Genomic DNA, 20,126 nt, shown 5'->3' with positions numbered 1-20,126 from the left:
ACATTATTTGAGGTAAAATAAATATTAGAACTGGGATGGCAAAAGTCATAAAATTGGAAAGCAAACCAAGAAGGATTTAGCTGTATAAAATCAATGTCTTTTATATGTTGGGATCGTCTGCTTGAAAAAAATATATACACATTGTCAACTCTTTACGATTGTTTGGAGACTTTATATCATAGGCTAAGCATGTAACAGGGAATCAATACAGTTTGTTAAGCTTACTTTTTGTTAGAATATTCTACTTAGCACTACCTAAATGAATTATGCAAAGGCCACCTCTAAACCTTTGTGTCAACTGATGATAAAATCAAAGTCATGGCATGAAAGACTGTACTGTACTGTAAATCTTAGGAGCCCATTACAGCATCTTACATCTTACATGATTAATCAGAAGCATGACTTCACTGGCAATAAAGAATACATTGTAAGATATGACTAAGTCTTTCCTTTTCACAACTTATTGTTCTGGGAGACTCTACAATTAAATGAAATGTGCAAAACAGTGATGTAAGAGTTTTGGCATTGTTGATACAACAGTATTTCTGCCATGTTTTTAAATTTTGATCCATTAGATGTAGTTTGGCTTCTCTATATTTTTTTCTTTTTTTCTTTTTTTTTTTTTTTGCCAGTCCTGGGCTTGAGCTCAGGGCCTGAGCACTGTCCTTGGACTTTCTCAAGGCTAGAGCTCTACCACTTGAGCCTCACCACCACTTCTGGCTTTTTTCTATGTATGTGGTACCGAGGAATCGAACCCGGGTCTTCATGCATGCTAGGCAAGCACTTTAACCACTAGGCCAAACTCCCGGCCCCTATATTTTTTTCTTATTGTAGAATTAGCTTCATAAATGTGTGCATGTATGTTTGTGTGTGTGTGCACATGTGTGAGAGAATGTAAGACTTATACGAACAGTCAGACCTTCAGAGAGAATTCCTGAGATTCAAAAAGAGTTTATCTTGTTGACAATAAAAACATGCTTTGTTTTTATGTATTGAGCAATAGTAAAAAATTAGTTTACATGAATCTAGAAAGCCATCACTGCACATGACAAAAACAACATTCTCTACAGTCTGTAATGTTAATATAGTAATATAGTCATTCTACTTAATACTCTTTATGTTGTCTATGACAAATTCTGCTTTCTGAAATATATGTCACAGTACAGCAGAGAAATAGCAATGGAAAAAATTATAAATTGTACAAAGGTAAACTTACTGGTTCTCCTGCGAATCCTCTGTCTCCTGTATTTCCGGGGAGTCCCTGTAATCCCTGGATGAATGAATGAGAAACTTGTAGAAGAAAAACTGTGCTTAAAATGTTTTCATTTTCTTACCTTAACTCTCATTTCAGATTCTTCTTACATCTTTTTATTTTATTATTTTATTTTATTATCAGGGTGATATATAGGAGGGTTACAGTTACATTTGTAAGGTATTGAGTACTTCTTGAACATTGTTACTCCTTCCCATGTTTCTTTTTAGTCTTTGGTTGTAAGGAGAACATTAAAGAGGATCTGCCATTTAGCACCTTTAATGACACAGCACTTTGGCATCAACAATGAACCCCACCATCCATTTCCACAACTTGTTTATCTTCTTTTTTTTTTTTTTTGCCAGTTCTGGGCTTGAGCTCAGGGCCTGAGCACTGTCCTTGGACTTTCTCAAGGCTAGAGCTCTACCACTTGAGCCTCAGCACCACTTCCGGCTTTTTTCTATATATGTGGTACCGAGGAATCGAACCCGGGTCTTCATGCATGCTAGGCAAGCACTTTAACCACTAGGCCAAACTCCCGGTCCCTTGTTTATCTTCTAAATGAAATTTGGTGCCAGATGAACACTAACTCTTCATCTTTGCTTTCCCTGGTAACCATCCTTCTGTTGCTGGTCACAGAATTTGATATTCTAGGTTCCTTCCATAAGTGGGATCATATAACACTTGCACTGTTAGGTCTAGATAATTTCACTCGGTAAATGTCTCCTAGGTTTATCCTTGTGGTGGCATGGGTCAATATTTTCTTCCTTTTAAGGCTGGTTACTTTTCTATTTTATGTGGAATGCTCAGTCAATGAACACCTAGGTTGCCTCTACCTTTTTGCTAATATGAATGAGTTGCTGTGAACATGTGTCTGAGTGTGAGTGTGCCTTAACCATTCCTTTTTTTTTTTGCTAGTCAAGGAACTTTAACTTAGGGCCTGAACATTGTCCTTGAGCTTTTTCAAAGCTAGAGCTCTACCTTTTGAGCTACAGCACCACTTACAGCTTTTTTCTATGTATGTGGTACTAAGGAATCAAACCTGGGTCTTGGTGCATGTGAGGGAAGCACTCTACCACTAGGCCAAACTCCCTACCCTTCAGTCATTCTTTTGGATGTATATTTAATGTAGAATTGGTGGACCATATGGCAGTTTAATTTGAATTTTCTTGATACAGAGAAATAGTATGATATAAAGTGAGGGATATATCATTTGTCCTGATTTGATAGTTGCACATTGTATATAATATATGTACTGAAAATCATATTCTACATAAATATGTGTCAAGTAAAATTTTAAAAGATATTTCATAAAGATATTTTTAGATAGGAAGAATCTCCTAAGTTATAATCAATGCTATGTTCAGTGTTGATCATTCAAAACAGGGAAGAACATAAATATATTGTCTCTTGTCTGGCTAAAGTAACACCATTTTCAGTAACAAAAGTCGTCTCTCCTCTCCATTCACTCCAGGATCTTAGCTAAGAAATGGGATCACTATGAATGGTCCTGCTGGGCCTGATAGACTGAAGCATCCAACGAATCCAAGTTTAGAACTTTGAATAGTTTCTATCCAGTTTTCATTGTAAAGTGTTTTGAATGCAAAGGCAATTGATACCTTTTACATTGATAATGATGCCTAAAAGTTTTCTCACAAAAAAGAAAACTTGGAACCCAATAAAATGATTCCTCCAGGCTTTCAGATGCTATCAATAACATATTATTTGGTAAAAGAACTCGGTACTCCATAACTGTAACTCAGTAATGATCAGAACAATAAATGTAATAAAGACTATTGTCATTTTTTCAGAGCCTATGCTTATGCTAATGAACATATTGTAATAAACATTGTTATCCTTATGAAAAATTATCTATTTTAAAGATAGGGGAACAAAGATTCAGAGAACTGAATTAACTTGTACAAAGTTATATGGTAAGTAACAGAATCAGTATTGTACTTCCAACAAGTCTGACTGCAATACAGCAGAAGATACATTATGTAGGGGATTAATAATAGGGATAAATGAGGACTTCACATCACAAAGACTGAGAACAAAGATAATGGCCTCTTTATAATTTTTAATTAAAATGAAACAAATGAAACCCAGAATTCTCTATTCAGTGAACATAGCTTTCAAAAGCAGATGAGAAATAAAGACATCTTGTAAATAAAAATTAGGAGAATTCACCATTAGACGATTTCACTAAAAGAAATCTAAAGGAAGGTCCAAGACTTCAGAAAAATAACATTTAGAAATACAAATCTTGGGAGTTGGAGATTTGGTTCCAAGTGGTAGGGCTTCAGTTTTGAGCAAAAAAGCCAAGCAAAGGTGTAAAGCCCCTCATTCAAGTCCAAGTTTTGTCAAAACAACAAAGCAAAACAAGAAAACCAAAACAAAATATACTCCAAAGTGAAGAATATCAGAAATAGAAATAGATGAATAAAAATCAATATATTTTGTCAATATATTTCTCTATATACATATTTCATCTATAGTGAAATAAACATTGTTTATATTAGAGCAAAATAGGCTTCCATGAGGGATTAATAACATATGTAGATTTAATAAATAAAATAATTGTAGTATGAAATGCAAAGTATTGGCAAATTAGCCTGTATAGCTTCAAGTGTCTTATATATACTCAATATTTAACACAAATATCTCTTTTATGAAACTTACTGAAAAAATTGCTGACCCCTGACCTAGAATAATGAGAAAAGCAAGATACAAGTATAATACATTCAACATAAATATGTAGGTATGTGTAAACTGCAAACACAGCAAGGACAACAAGATTGGAGAAACTATGTAAGAGTATTCAAAGTAGATTTCAAAAGATACAGTATCACTAAAAGTAAAATATTTCCATGAAAACAGAAATATTTTTAGATGGTAAAATGGTGAGATGATCAGAAAAATATAATGAATAAAGTTTTAATTCCAAAATAGACAAGTAAAATGTGATGGAATTAAACAGCAAAATAGAGAATTACAAAATTAGAATTTTATACCCTAAGATCATCAATTGATAGAAACAGTAGATAAAATATCAGTGATGTATGATTTGCTATCATTTTATATGATTTGCAAAACTAAAAGCATTGACTCTGGCTTTACAAGTTTGATCAGCCATTATCTCATGTCTGAATGTTAAGACAAATCTTTATAGCTTTTCTAGCGTTCAAAAATAAAAACTTGCTTTTTGCTTCCTTAAAATCTCAGTTCGATTAAAGAGACATTGTAGGCATAGTGGTAAGTAAACCTCAACCACTATTACAAACTCATGATTTAATGCCTAGCCTAGGGCATCTGTTAAGGGAACTTTGCTCTTTCATCAGTCTATGAGTCTTATTTGCTGAGAGATAAAATTAAGAAATGAAGGCAAACATTAAATACAACGTTTATCTATGCTGAAAAGCAAAGCCAAAAGTGTGCAAATAACTCAGTGATTTTATTTCTCTGGGCCTCACTTTTTTAAAAAAGAGAAAAACGAACTGGAGTTTCCAATTTCAGCATTCACTATAATATGCTTGCATGAAACACAGCAAAATAACCAGAATCCATGGGAACAATGTTAACACTGATATAATAATAGTAAAACCCAGATGAGGAAGCTGAAGACCCAAGGATGTTCTCTGGGAATGACTTCAGGTAGCAATGCAATGTCAATGATAAAATGCTTTCCTTGCTCAGTCACTTTTCCCTCTGATCTGTTAAGTTTCTGATTGTTTAAGTATGACCACTACCAAATGTAATGCTATTGTGTGAAATGACAGGCAGGGGGCAGCAGATTTAAATAGGAACAAGTAAACACTGTGACATTAGGGACATTACTACAACTAAATGATTTTTATCTTACCCTTTTCTTGTTCTTCAGCTGCAATCTAGTTACATGATTATATAGTTTTACAACTTTAAACTACCTGAACAAGTGTGTATGTCACATCAAAGTGTCACCAAAATTACGATTTAGAACAAAAGTGCTTAAAATATTCATTTAAACTTATATGCTTTTATGTACTATTTCACATGTTTATGTTTTTATAGGCATATATGAGCCCTTTTTAACACTTTCCTCTGCTAATTTGTGATTATAATCACAGAACTTGTTCCATCTAAGGGACACAATGTATAATCCTAGTAAGATGTTCAAAGTTAGGAAAATACCTAGCACTGTAATATACTAAAAGCTTTTGGAGCTGTTTTGAGAGAAAGCATGCCACACATGGTTGCACATGACAAAGGATCAAAAAAGCATTTATGGTGGGCTAAAAAAACTACCAAGAGACCTCAAAGAAGTTTCTTACACTGATTTATTAAGTCTCATTATACTTATATATGACACCGTTTTATTTAATATGGGTTTATAGAAAATCTATGTTATCATAATTAGAGTGAGGTAACAGTAACAGTTGTCAATACCAGCTTATTCCATAGTGGGTAAGGAATTTGCTTAAATAGTAACTTAATTTAGTTATTCTTAAAATAGCAAAATTAATTTAGTTCACTTGAATAGTAAAATAGTAACTTGATAAATGACAGAGAGAGAAAGGGATTTGTATTCTCTTAATCTAATATACTGAATGCCAAATAATAGTTATGTTAGAGATGAAAGATGTTCACTTCATAATTTATATATATATCAACTTATCACTTATACAGTACAAATACATACAATTTTTATTAGTCAGAAAATTCTCAAAGCCTTTTATTTGTATACCCAACTCCAAAGCAGATTAAACTTGTTCATAATTTGACTACTTTTTATTACTTACTGGCTTCCCTTGAACTCCTCTCTCTCCAGGGTTTCCAGTCTTACCCTATAGAAAAAAATATGTTGAGATCAAGTAACCCCCTCCCCAAATAACAGGAGAAAGAATCAAGAAAACAAGAAATTTACAATGTTCATGCTTAAAGAGAAATGTTTTATTACTTACAGTGAGACCATGAGGCCCTCGTTTCCCTTGATTTCCTTTTTCACCCTAACAAAATATCAATAACAGATGAATTAGTTAAGTATTGTCTTACACATGTTAGTATACAGAAAAAAAAACATAGCTCGGTACTTTAAATTTCTGTATGTGTAATAAGAACTTTACGCATATTTCATACTTACACCAGATAAAATTTAGAATTCTATGTTTGTGAGAGAATATATCATTTTTCTAAAGGTAGAAAGCATGACGCTAATGTAACTGCATGTGAAAAAAGGATATTAGTTATTACCTTAGCACCTTGTGTACCTCGTTCCCCTGGGAGACCATCTGGTCCTCTTGGGCCCTAGAGGTGAAAAAAACACACCCTGATGTTAATTTGAAATGTTCCCTTCCTTTTATGTCCTTTTTGTTGCTATGTGTCCTTACAGACAAATACATGGTGTTGTTTTGAAATTGACAAACTTATGCTTGCTTCATGCCCTCAACAGAAAAGAAAACAGCTGTGGTGTATACCATTGAAACTTTTCCTATGGAAAAATCAAGCCCATGGGATGTTTTTTTGTTTTCCTTTCTCTTATTTTCTCTCTCTCTTCCTCTTTCTCTCTCTTATTTTTCTCTCCCTCTTTATCTCTCCCTCCTCCACTCTCTCTGTGCCAGTACTGAAGACTTTAACTCGGGCTAGTGTTGTCTCTGAGCTTTTCTTGCTCATGACTAGGGCTCTATCACCTGAGCCATATGTCGGCTTCTACCTCTTGGTGACTAATTGGAGATAAAAGTTTCATGGATTTTCTTGCCTGCTAGGCTGGCTTTGAGCCATATCAGGTCTCAGCCTCCTGAATAGCTAAGATTACAGGCATGAGTAGCCATTAGTGCCTGGCTCAGGCCCATGTTTTAAAGATACCATACCAAGTAGTGAATCAAATGACTATAGGAAAAACATTATCACAATTGTTGAGGAGTTTGTAACATATATTTAGTATATTAATATTTTATTCAGTTTATCACATGCGAGGAATCTCTTTAAAATTATTTTATTACTAAAACAATTTTTTTATTATTGTTAAGATTATCATTTCATAAGTCAGTTAGTGAGTCCCCTTCTTTTGCTTTTCCTGTTTCCGCCTCCCATTCTTGCACACACGTTACATAGATCATTTCCCACATAGTGTATACTGAATAGCATAATTGCTTTTGCTCATCTTTCCTCTCTCCCTTTCTGAGCCCCACTTATCACCTCTAAAAGAAACAAATCCAAAGAAAAACAAGCACCATCATAATTACCAACAACAGCAACTCATATTTCCATTTCTTGTAGTTCATTTTGATAAATTTCAAAAGTTCAGCAAGTCATTCCTTTGTTCCTCCTCTATGGGTATAGGATTCATTCTTAAAACAACTCTAAATTTATTTAAAAGTCTCTGTCTTCACACCTGCAAGTTTTTTAAGCTTGAAATGGTGCTTTTCTCTCATGCTGTTAGAAAATGAATAGTGCTGTATATTTGCTGAACTATTAGCAGGGGCCCAGAAAAGGCACAGGCAGAGCTGCTGTCAATATTCATGTGAATTTAAAATATCTCAATATTCATTCAGTAGTTTATTACAGGTGATTCATTCTTTAATAAAGTAATAATTATTTCTCCTATCTAAAATAATAACTTTTCTTAGACTATCTTGAAGTCCCTTTTGAGGAATTTAATCCACCTGTAACTGAACTAGTTGTGTATCTTCGTAACACTTAATACTATTTTTTCCTTGGATAAGTTTTCTCTTATGAAACTTAAAGAACAGAAAGGTAAATTATACAAGTGAAGTGGACATAGAGAGAAGAATGTCAAAGAGCAAGAGGAGGATTCAAAGAAGAAGATGGTCTTGGCATGCTTACAATGGGAGGATGTTACCAACCGGCTAAACATGTCAACCTGACTACAATGTAATATATGTGAAATACCATGCTGAAAATCCTTTATACAATGACTACTCATTAAAAAAATAAAGAAAAAATGGCAGGAATGGAAAACAGTTTCTATTGGGGGTCAGAAACTAGTAGGAGTAGAGAGGATAAATATGGTTGAAATACTTTATAAATAGTACAATAAAATAGTTTTAAGAAGGAAATGAGAGAGATGAGAATGATAGAGACGGTGCATTTGATTGTAGTATTTTGTATGCATGCATCACAGTGAAACCCCCCTGCACAACTACACCTGATAATAAATTGTTCTTTGAAAACATGAAGGGCCGTGCCTGGTGCTGGGGCTCACATCTGTAATCCGAGCCACTCAGGAGGATGAGATTTGAGGATCTCAAAGATAGCCTGGGCAAGAAAGTCAGTGAAACTCTTATCTCTTATTAATTACCCCAAAAGCCAAAAGTGGAGCTATGTAGAGTGCTGGCTTTGAGCAGAAATGCTCAGAGATAGAGCACAAGCCCTGATGCAAAACCACAGGACTGACACAGTAACAAGAATAAAAAAAGAAGGGATGTAGCTTCTATTTGTATCAGTTAGAAAATGAGAATCACAAGTCATTTCTACAGAGGAGTATGTCAATTTCCTGATACAGGAAATTTCCTGATTTAAAGGAGTTTCCTTGAGTGTTTGTTTGTTTGTTGTTTACCATTGCTGTTGTTGGTTATGGAGCTGTAACTCAGGACCTGTTTTCTGGAGTTTAATTGGAGATGAGAGTCTCATGGACTTTCCTGTCTGGGTCGGCTCTGAATCATGATCCTGGGTTCACAGACTCCTGAGTAGCTATGATTACAGGTGTGAGCCACCGGTGTCTTGCAAAGCACCATCTTTTTATATTCCTTCTAAAATATGCTTTGGTTTAGCTTTTATATTTTTATGAGCTGTTTTTACTATAACAAACCAGATCAGACAGGAAAGTTTGTGGCACTCATCTATAATCTGGAAGAGGCTCTGTGGCTCAAAGTGGTAGAGTACTAGTTAGTGTTAAGTAAAAAGATCTCAGGAACAGCTCACAGGCCCAAAGTTCAATCCCCACAACAGACAAAATAGACATATGTCTTCTATTGCCAACATTGATTATTCTAAATCCCACTTTTTAAGATTAAGAAACTGAAACCTGTGGAGATTAAGTTTTCTGACTTAAAACGTCCAAAGTGTGAATAACTGTGCATTTTCTTTCTAATATATCAATGTTTCAAAAGGAATAAATGTTAGTTTATTTAGGAAATGAATGTAGGCTATACTTGGAATTAAGCAGAAGTTTACAACTGAGTATTAAATATTCATGATAAATTGATGGTTGTTATCATTGGAAGGATCTCTGTAATATATAGATACTCATCTTATCTCTTACTTAAAGATACTTTTTTATTGTTATATGTTAAAATGCTTTTACCTTATTGCTACTATTATTATGAGCATGTTTGGGTGTGAGAGAGGGAGCTGGAGGAGGAGAGACAGACAGACAGACAGACAGAGAGTTAGTTGGTTAGATGCAATCAGAGCCTTGATAATGTTAAGTTGTCACTCCACAATTGTACAACTGTATAATGTGGACCTTGAGCCTGAGTGTTGTTGTAAGGTTTCCCTATTTGTTTGTTGTTTGATTTTCTGAAGGCTAGCTCTCCACCACTGGAGTCACAGCTCCATGTCAGGAGCTTTGGTGGTTAATTGGAGATAACAGTCTCACAGAATTTTCTACCTGGGCTATCTTTGAACTGTAATCCTCAGATATCACCCTAGAATTAATTACAAGGCGTGAGCCACTTGTGCTGAGCAAAATGACTTTTTTTTTTTTGCCAGTCTTAGGGCTTGAACTCAGAGCCTGTCCTTAGGCTTTCTCAAGGCTAGAGCTCTACCACTTGAGCCACAGTACCACTTTGGGCTTTTTCTGTGTATGTGGTACTAAGGAATTGAATACAGGGCTTTATGTATGCTAGGCAAGCACTCTACCACTAGGCCATACTCTCAGCCCCCAAGAAGCCCTTTAAGAAGTCTTAGTGAAGAATTTTTAGGACTACTTTAATTTAAGAAGACATTTATGAGAACATGAGGTCCATTTCTGACTTCTGTAATGAACTCCATGAGCTAAGTATCTATAAATGAAGGGAACAGCTGTGTGCACTGAACAAATGTCTTCGTGACTAGGAGTCAATATGTTTATATTTCTTTTAAGCCATATCTGTCTTGCATGACCCTTCTATTAATTTTAAATCACTCACATGCCTGTCTAATGATGCCTAGCAATCTCTCCTGGCTCTTGATTTACACAGCTGGAACCAAATGTTTCAGGAAGCAAAACTAACATTATCAGTAACTTTGGGGAAAATATTCTTTTTTTTTTTAGGTTTTGGGGCTTGAATTCTGGGTCTGGGCACTGTCCCTGAGCTCTTCAGCTCAAAGCTATCACCCTACCCCTTGAGCCTCAACCCCCACTTCCCATTTTCTAGTGGTTTTTTAGAAATAACAGTCTCACTTTCTTTAGTGACCGAGCTGGCTTTGAACTGCGATCCTCAGTTCTCAACCTCCTGAGTAGCTAGGATTACAGGCAAGAGCAACTGTGCCTGGATGGGGAAAATCTTCTTGTTCTAAAGTTATTTCCAGAGAAGAAATCACCAGGAAAACGGTCCCCTATCATTCAGAATGGTACTATGTACTATGTACTAGTACTATGTATCATTGAATCTAAATGTGAATACTGATGGATGCCTTACCCTCATGGTAAGATTTCCTTGAAGGCTAAGTGCATGTATAGTCAGGTCCTTTTCTCTTCTTCCACAGGAAACTAGGATAACTATTTTAATCTTCCTCACTGAATGTAACTCAAACGGCAAAGTCAGAATAACAAGCTATTCAATTGCATGCCTCTGTACAGCCCTCTTAGAGAAAAAGTACAATATATAAAAGCGTTTCATTGACAGAGACCCAATTTACAGTATGTAAGAAGATGAGGTTAATTCTCTCTTGTGTGTCATTTCTCCTGTTTGGGCATCTAGACAAAGAAATATGTGCCAGATAAATATCAAAGCATCACTTGCTCCTACAGCATCAAATAGGTGTAGATAAAAGGCAACAGTTAAGGCCGTTTGAATCCTAGAAACCCAGCAGACAAAACTACCATCTTTCTATTACTAGAATAGAGAATCTGTGACTTTGTGTTGTCTACCTATGAGAAATGACTTTATTGTATTATATTGTTTATCTTGTTTATTTTTGGTATATTAGATTATTTCACTTCACTGAACTACTCTTCAGAAACAAAGCTTAGAGAATATAAGATAAATAATACTTTAAACATATGTGTTGCTTTTCATCTAGGGATATATAAGAATGGTCTTTCAGCCAATTCTATTACCTTTCAGCTATAGCAGAAGTAAGATTACACAACCTTCACTAAATAGGTTAGAAAAAAATATGAAATTAATTTGCTTATGCTGCTTCTTGAGATGAGAGAACATTTGTTTCTTGCTTGGAATTTTTCCTGTTCTCTGGAACATGTTAATATTGCACAATACTTCAAAAGCTACTAGACAGTAAGCCATGCAACTATAAAATCAAATGTGGTCTAGATCTTAGAGATAATTAGTTTTGAGTCTTCCATGGGTTTGTCTTTTGCATATTGCAGGGGATCAGCAAAAATAACGAGGCTTGATGTGTAAAGAGCTGATAGGTAAAAGGGAGTTGAGCAGGCAGCCTCCTCAAGTAGGGGTACTAATAGTTCTAGGGGTATTATACTACCCATGTAACCATCTGATAAATGTACATCAGCCAGAGGAGGGAAAGCATATATGTACACTGTCAGTTTTCTGTGGGACCTACATATATGTACAAGAGTAAAATTACTCCCTAGCGTACTGATACATTATGCTATAGATTGTAGATATGCTTAAAAATCTGATTCCCTTAGCCTTTGGAGTGGCAGGAAAATGGTTGGCCCTAACCAGACACCTTTTCTTCTGGTGGGATAGACAAGTATTTTCATATTTTTGTGAGTGATATAAAAACCAAACATTGGGAAGATGAATTTAAGGTACTAAGATCACAATCACAGTGGAAGGACTGAGAAAAGAAGATTATGCAAATACACTATATCAGAGTCATATTTTGATTAATGTTAATTGTCTTTCAAATTCAGTGACAATAAAATTTCAAGTATGATGCATACATGTTTCTAGGAATCTGAGCCTTTCCCCCTCCCCGGTGGTAGGGAATAAATTTAGCACCTCACACTTGCAAGCATTTGCAAAGCAAATACTCTACCTCTAAACTAACTCCTTGGTCCTAGTGGATCTAATTTTGATGAACATGTAACATTAATGAAGTAATTTTTCTTTTGTGCCAGTTCTGGGCACTGCCCTTGAGATTTTTTTCGCAAGGCTAGTGTTCTTTGAGCCATAGCACGACTTCTGGTTTTTTATTGGTTAATGAGAGAGAGTCTCACAGAATTTCCTGGCCAGGCTGGTTTCAAACCATGATCTTCAGATATCAGCCTCCTGAGTAGTTAGGAGGCATGAGACACCATAAAATAGTGTTTCAGGGGCCGGGAGTTTGGCCTAGTGGTAGAGTGCTTGCCTAGCATGCACAAAGACCTAGGTTTGATTCCTCGGTACCACGTACATAGAGAAAAGCAGAAGTGGTGTTGTGGCTCAAATTATAGAACTCTGGCCTTGAGAAAAGCCCTAGGACAGTGCTCAGGCCCTGAGTTCAAGCTCCAGAACTGGCAAAAAAAAGAATACCATTTTAAATATATTTCTTTTTATTGTATGACTTACTCTTTGTCCTTTAGGACCTTGAGTCCCAGGTGGTCCTCTTGCTCCCACATGACCCTACATGTTCAAATTTAAAAGTCAATTATTAACATGTTCACATCGAAAAGTCAATTATTAAATTCAGTTGTCAGACTACAATTCATAATTTTACTTAGGTATGTCTTAGCAATTTAAAACATAAAATTAATTAGTCTCCTTAATTTTTTTTTTTTTGTGGGGTATGATAAGCTTGAACTCTGGGCCTGGTTGTCCCTGAACTCTTTAGCTCAAGGCTACTGCCCTTACCCTTGAGCCACAACCCCACTTCCCATTTACTAGAGGTTAATTAGAGATAAGAGTCTCACGTTCTTTGCTGTCAGGTCTGGCTTTGAAACAAAATCCTCAGATCTCAGCCTCCTGAGTAGCTAGGATTACAGGTGTGAGCCATCGCGCCCAGCTAAAATATGGTTTAATTATCAAATGTCATGAACCTTTTCCTAATACCTTGCTTTTTAATTATTCTGTTTGGAGCAATGACATCTTTGAGTGTTTATACCATGAATAAAGAATAGGAAACTTTCACTATTCACTGGATAATAGTTTTGGGATAGAGAAAAAGGGAAGAAGATACCCCTTAAGTCAGACTACTTTGAGTTGTCTGATCATCTGCAGTGGCTCCTATCAATTTTCTTTTCTATTACTCTATACATTTATAATAATTTCAGCATGTGAAAAGACTTTGTTATGAAGCCAGAATAAATATCTCAAACTGTTCCAAATTAATATGCCACAAAAGTAGTCTGTAATGAAAATTTGAGTTGCTCTCTATTAAGCATAATGATACTTTCTATTTTTCAATAAAAGCTTAGTTAAAATTAGATTTATTTATTGCTGATTTAAGCATTTCAAGTTTATTTGTATTTTCAGAAGCTGATGGCATTCATGAATATTTTGAAAATTCAAGCCTATTTTTAAAACCAAGGCATCAAAAACCTAGTATAAATCATTTCTGGTAAGGTAAGTTTTGTTCAAGGGACACTGAATAGAGTTTTCATAATCATGTTTATAATGACTATCAAACTCTGAGAAACAAAACTTTGCCCCATTTGGAGCAAGATTTCACAATTTTTCCATAAACAACAGATGAGATATTTTGTTTTCAAAAGTTAAGTTCTCCTGAACAAAGGTATATTTCCCATCATTACAAATTGGCTTTTAGAGGATAACTGAAATTTCTAAGGAAAACATAAACATTTATGATTTGTTTATTCATTTGGTCTCAATTATAGGTTATATCAGTAATCAAATTTTGTAGACAAGATTATTCAAATAAACTTTAAATAGGTTTACTTTGGTTAAAGAATTGCAACAAGTTATTTCTTCACATTAAGGTGAAGAAATCTGAGATATTAGAAAGTGTTTCAGAGTAATTGGGAATGAAATAGTCACCAAAACTTTGCAAAAGACTTATCTCACATGAACTTAAGAAAGGCAGTGCATTAGAATTGATGAGTTTAGATGAAAGTCGGCATTGTGGCAGGCCTGTTCTGTACTCACAGGCAGTCCCACTGGTCCCGTGGGTCCTTGAACTCCTGGTGGACCTTCATATCCCTAGAATTTAAGTAAAATCAGAAAGATATAAAACCAGTTTTGTAAATTTAAGATAAATCAATAAATAACAACAAAAGGGATAATTTGAGATTTCCTAGTCCCATTCAAGATATAAAAGGCCATAAGGAAATATTCTGCAGAAATACCACAGAAATTAGAACATGTGTATATAGAAACATATGTGAACAGTGTATCCATTTCTTGGAAGGTCTTTACTTACCATGTAGTGATTTATTTCATCTTCCAGAAGGTTATGGTATCTCCTGTATGTATGTATGTGATAATTTCCACATTTGAAATCAGAGAGTTCAGGGAACTCTGTAATTGAGGAAAGCAAATGTGTACACTGCCCTGGACTGTAAAAGCTTCACCCTTTATGGTATTGACACTAATTCTGATAATGTTTTAGAAGATATCGAATCTTTAAATTGTGTGGATGTTCAGTTTTCTAGCTGTCAAGCAACTGGAGAGTGCTTTTAAAAATGGAATTTGTTCTAAAGCTTTCTGATAACATGTAAGTTAAAAATGAAGAATAATAGGCATTATACACCATGCACCATAAGATCCATTACAATATGTTTTCTGTAAGAAAGACTATTTTTTAAACTGGTAACAATCATTTCAGTCCGTATCATTCTTAGAAACTATTAAATGAACTAAAAAATATAACCTAGATATAAAAATCTCTCAGCTTTCATTATATTTTTAAGATGCAAGACAGTAAGGTAAATTTTAGGCCTGATCCCTTAAGGGCCAAAAAATTACCTGATGACCACAAACTTGTAGAAGAACACAATGATGCTCTCTGCCACATAAATTACAAATTGTATCAGAAAATGTACTATTTTAATTCAATTTTCTTCTAATACACTTAGCTAATGTAGTGTGGTTTAATTCTCCTAAAACCAAGTACTTATTTGATGAAGGCATTCATTTCTATGCTTTGAAGTGTATTGATGACAAATAGCATTTTGGAAGATAAAGCATTAAAAAATTGTAATAGAAAAATAAAAGTAGCATATTTTTTCATTTAAATTCCAGTCATGACAATTCTATCTCTGAAATACCTTAGCTTTATTGTCTGCCTTGGAAACATATTTTTCAAATCACTGAGTTCTTACCATAAAGCCTTTTTCTCCCTGGGGACCCATTGGGCCTGGACTTCCTCTTTCTCCCTTTCAAAATGAAGAAAAAGAGTACCAATGAGTCATGCTAACTACTCATCACTGAGATAAGGCTAGAAAATTCGCCAGAATTATACCTTACATAGTGATTTCATCTTAATTTTTAATATTTTAAATTTATGAATCTTGCATTTCCCTTTAACATTGCAAGGCAGTACAATAGCATTTCTCTTAAGATGTTTTCAAAGTAAGAAAAAATAGTAAGTCTTATTAAGAGGAAGAACATAGAAACTGTCAATACCTAGGACTTAAATATAAAGTATGTACCACGTTAAAGTGAAAATATTTACAATTTTATGAAACATGAAAATAGAAAAGATGTCAAAATATATTAAAATTTTAATCTATATAGCCATTGAAAACAAGTTATTTTTGTAGTCTGTCAACCAAAATTAAAAACTGCTGGGGTTTTTTGTCCTGGGTCCCTCCTGACCTGCAGGAGGGATCTGGAGAACACGCCCGGACCAGGACAAGCCGAGAAAGGAGAGGGCAAACTGACCGCCCGAACCCAGCCCTCCCTTGCCAGGGGACAATCAGATGCGTCAGGGAGACCCATCAAGGCAGGAACTCGTTTATTGAGGAAGTCCATTCAGCTAACATAGGATGCAGGAGCCTATCAGCACAAAGGTGGGCAGGGCATGGGAGGTACTCGCATTAAGGGATTCCATTCAGCTAATATAGGAACCATGTGCTGTCCAGAAGGTAGAAGGGTTAGGGGCCTATCCCAGAAAAAACTATAGAAATAATTCTGGAGGAGATTATAATAATCAAATCTACACATATTAAAAGGACTAAACTGTCATTAAAATTCTCAGCATTGTTACAATGTAAGTGTATAAGACTTAAGTAAGCCCTAAAATAAACTAGAACAAAAGAATGATATTACTATCTGAATTAAAAAAAAATCACATTAGATTATTATATAAATTAAGCAGGTCTAGTTTAATTAAGAAGAGACATTTTAAAAGAAACTTAGATTCCACTTTCAAGTAACTATAAGCATGATATTGCCTGAGATAAAACAATTAGCAGACAACTCAATTTTAAACTTTGTGGTGCTCATTCTACTTTCTAGAACAGAAGAAATCAAAAAGCTTAGTGGAGTTCAAGGTGGCTGTAGAGAAAATAGGAATTCAGCTTAGTCTAGCATCTGGTTTTGAGTAAATAGGGAGAAAGTGAGGATACTCTAGAGATGAAAAATACTAAGAGAAAAAAACAACTCATAAGAAATTGTGAAAGAGTGTAGTTGAAGGACATTGAAAATTACCTCCCGTGGCTAGGATAAAATAGATTAAAGTCACATTTTTGTAGGCATACACTTAGGCTATTCATTTTCTGTTTTCTTTTCAAACTTTCTTTCTTTCCTCTCTCTTTCTCGCTCTCTTTTTCCCTTCCTTCCTTTCTTCTTTAGCCTGTCGTGGGCTTCAACTCAGGGCCTAGGCACTGTTCTTGGGTTTTTCTCAAGGCTATTGCTCTACCACTTGTGCCACAGCACCACTTCTGGCTTTTGTCTGGTACGTAGTACCAAGGAATTGAACCTGGGGCTTCATGCATGGTAGGCAAACATTCTATCACTAGGCCATGCTCTTGGCCCCTGAGCCACATTTTTCTAATCAGAAGGGTACTTGGTCCTTTAAAAATTAGAAGCATTAGGCCGGGAGTTTGGCCTAGTGGTTGAGTGCTTGCCTAGTATGCACGAAGACCAGGGTTCAATTCCTCGGTACCACATACATTAGAAAAAGCTGGAAATGGTGCTGAGGCTCGAGTGGTAGAGCTATAGCCTTGAGAAAATCCAAGGACAGTGCTCAGGCCCTGAGCTCAAGCCCAGGACTGGCAAAAAAAAAATTAGAAGTATAGAATGTTGAATAGCTACATTTCAATATATTAAAGTAATTCGGTAGGGGTAATTATTGAAGCTAAAAATCATTTGTAATTATTAAAAATGTCATCTTTAATATAAAGATGTCTCTCTACAACTTAGACTGGAATCATTGCTATAAAACAAAACAATGAAAGAGATACCTTTTCGCCAGTGCATCCAGTCACTCCTACTTCTCCTGGTAAACCAACAGGTCCCTTTTAGGAAAACAAAGCAAAACAAAACAGAAAATACATATAGATTACATTGTTGATGTGGCATTCTAGCCATTAATACCCATTTTTCTTCCTCATGTAATAGTAATATTATTGTTAGATTTATTTGGAGTAAAATTCCTTCTATAAGTGCACAGCCTATTTTTGAGTCAGAATCAACTTATTCAATTGGCAAATGTATAGAGCCGATATGAGGAGGCAAGGTGTTCCTAACCCAAATCTAAATCTCTGCTTGCATGAACTGATAGTCTACCAGATGCTATATTTTTCTGCTTGATGTACATATATTAGCTTAATAAATCATTTTTGTGACTTATTTCTTTGAAAGGCTCTTAATACTTATTCATTCATTCATTTATTCAGTTACTCACAAAATATTTGGTGTCTATTCTAGTTGCTGTGTGCAAGACAGATCTAAGTCTTGGATAAATGAATCAAAAACCTCTCAACACAGAGAAGAAAATGATCAAGTGAAAATTTAAATAATTATCCATTCTGATGTAAGCTCAAAAAATGAAAATTGCCATGGTGCTGAGTCAGAAAGTGAAGAAACCACTCCTTTAACTACCTTCCAGCAAAGATGGTTGAAAGCCAGGTGCTAGTGGTTCACACCTGTAATTCTATCTGCTTAGAGCATTGAATTCTGAGAATCATGGTTGGAAGCCAGGCTAAGCATGGAAGTTTGGGAGACTCTTATCTCCAATAAACAGGAAAGGCACAAGTAGAGATGTGATTCAAGTGGTAGAGTGTCAGCCTTCAATGAAAAGGCTGAGAGGCAGTGCTTAGGCTGTGCGTGTGCGTGTGCACACACACACGCACACACACACACACAATGCATCTCATTATAATATCAAAAATAGACTAATATAACCCATTTGAACTAACCTTACATACCATAAAGGCTAGAATTCCACACAAAGGTTATTTCATTCAACTCATAGCATTTACTTTCTAATTGATAGAATGTCTGGCTTCAGAAGACCTCACAAATGCAAACTTTTCTTTTTCTCTTTCATTCTCTTCCTTCCTTCCTTCCTTCCTTCCTCCCCTCCTTTCTTTCTATTCTTTTTTGGTCAGTTGTTGGGCCTGAACTCAGGACCTGGGCCCTGCCATTGGGACTTAAGGTTAGTGCTTTTCCACTTGGAGCCACAGTGCCACTTATGGTTTTCTACTGTTTCGTTGGAGATAACAGTCTCACAGATTTTTTTTGCCCAGGATGGCTTTGAACTGTGATCCTCAGATCTCAGCCTCCTGAGGAGCTAGGACTATAGGTGTGAACTTCAGATGCCCAGCAATGCAAACTGTCAATGACAAAAGGGGGAAAGAACTAAGTAATGCTGTTTGCATCTAGATGCACACTACTTCCCAGACCTCTGCTGTATCTTATATATGTCCCAATAAGACATATGAGCCGAGCGTGGAGCCCCACCAGCTGCGGATCGGCAGGGGAGACAAAGGCTCTCCTGAATCAGAGCAGAGACAGCACATCTCGACAGCGCAGACCTGCCGGCTGCAGACAGAGCCACACAGCGCCTGCACGAGCCCAGAGCCCACACCCGGCCGTGCATGGACCTGCCAGCTACACGAAACCGGAGAACCCAGCAATTTGTGAGTACCACCGAGGAGAAGTTTCCACTTCTGCTTGCAGAACGGCACTGGGAGGGAGCCCGGGAGGGAGCCCCCCCCCTCCAGCTGAGAGCAGCGCCATCTTGACTGGTGGCAAAGACCCGACCAAAGCAATTGGAGCCTGAGAGGTGTTGCTGACAGTGCCATCTTTCTCACTGGCAAAGGATTTCCCAGAGATCCCTTAGCCAGAAATCTGGCCCCAGCTCTGCTGAAGTCCGTCCCCTGCGCCCGCCCCAGACCTGGTAAACAAAGCCGCACGTGGATCTTTCAGCTTTGTTTTTACCAATCAAGCAATCTGATCCGAAAAACTGCAAAGCCAAATCACAAGAGAAAAAGACTTTGTGAAGTGTTTAGATCCCGAATATAATGGAGACACAAGTTTCCTGTCCTGCCCCCCAACAACCAAAAAACTGAAGAATACCCTTTTTTCCCTTCTACCCAATTTCATTTGCATTTTTAGATGTTCTTATTTTTCTCTTTGCCATTTAACCTACACCTTTTTTTCTAATGTTATGATTCATTCCTTTTCTTTTCTTTTTTTCTCTTCTCTTTTCCCCCAATCCTGCTGTCACTGTGGTAGTTCCTAGAAACACAGTGACAGCTCTGGGTACAGTCTGAATAAAAAACGATATCCATATTGATACAGTCATCTGCTTTTTAAACTCCTGGTTCTCAAACCTAGTATCTCTTGGGTAAGAACTCAGA

At 36.0% G+C, this 20,126-nt stretch overlaps 1 protein-coding gene across 1 annotated transcript in view; it reads right to left on the bottom strand.

Moving 5' to 3' along the window:
- The window catches only part of Col24a1 (collagen type XXIV alpha 1 chain), a 247,900-nt gene that overhangs the window by 87,583 nt on the left and 140,191 nt on the right, over positions 1-20,126 (bottom strand). The window contains exons 26-33 of the mRNA XM_090333967.1: positions 17,724-17,777; positions 15,639-15,692; positions 14,464-14,517; positions 12,931-12,984; positions 6,482-6,535; positions 6,193-6,237; positions 6,031-6,075; positions 1,217-1,270 (exon numbers count right to left, since the gene is read on the bottom strand). Coding sequence (XP_090190093.1) covers positions 1,217-1,270; positions 6,031-6,075; positions 6,193-6,237; positions 6,482-6,535; positions 12,931-12,984; positions 14,464-14,517; positions 15,639-15,692; positions 17,724-17,777 — 414 coding nt within the window. The remainder of the gene's footprint in view (positions 1-1,216; positions 1,271-6,030; positions 6,076-6,192; positions 6,238-6,481; positions 6,536-12,930; positions 12,985-14,463; positions 14,518-15,638; positions 15,693-17,723; positions 17,778-20,126) is intronic.

Source organism: Megascapheus bottae, chromosome 6 (genome assembly GCF_031878675.1).
Source record: "Megascapheus bottae isolate mThoBot1 chromosome 6, mThoBot2.hap1, whole genome shotgun sequence".
Taxonomy (NCBI): Eukaryota; Metazoa; Chordata; class Mammalia; order Rodentia; family Geomyidae; genus Megascapheus; species Megascapheus bottae.
Note: the sequence above shows the minus strand (reverse complement) of the source record. Positions and strands in the feature narration are given on the sequence as shown.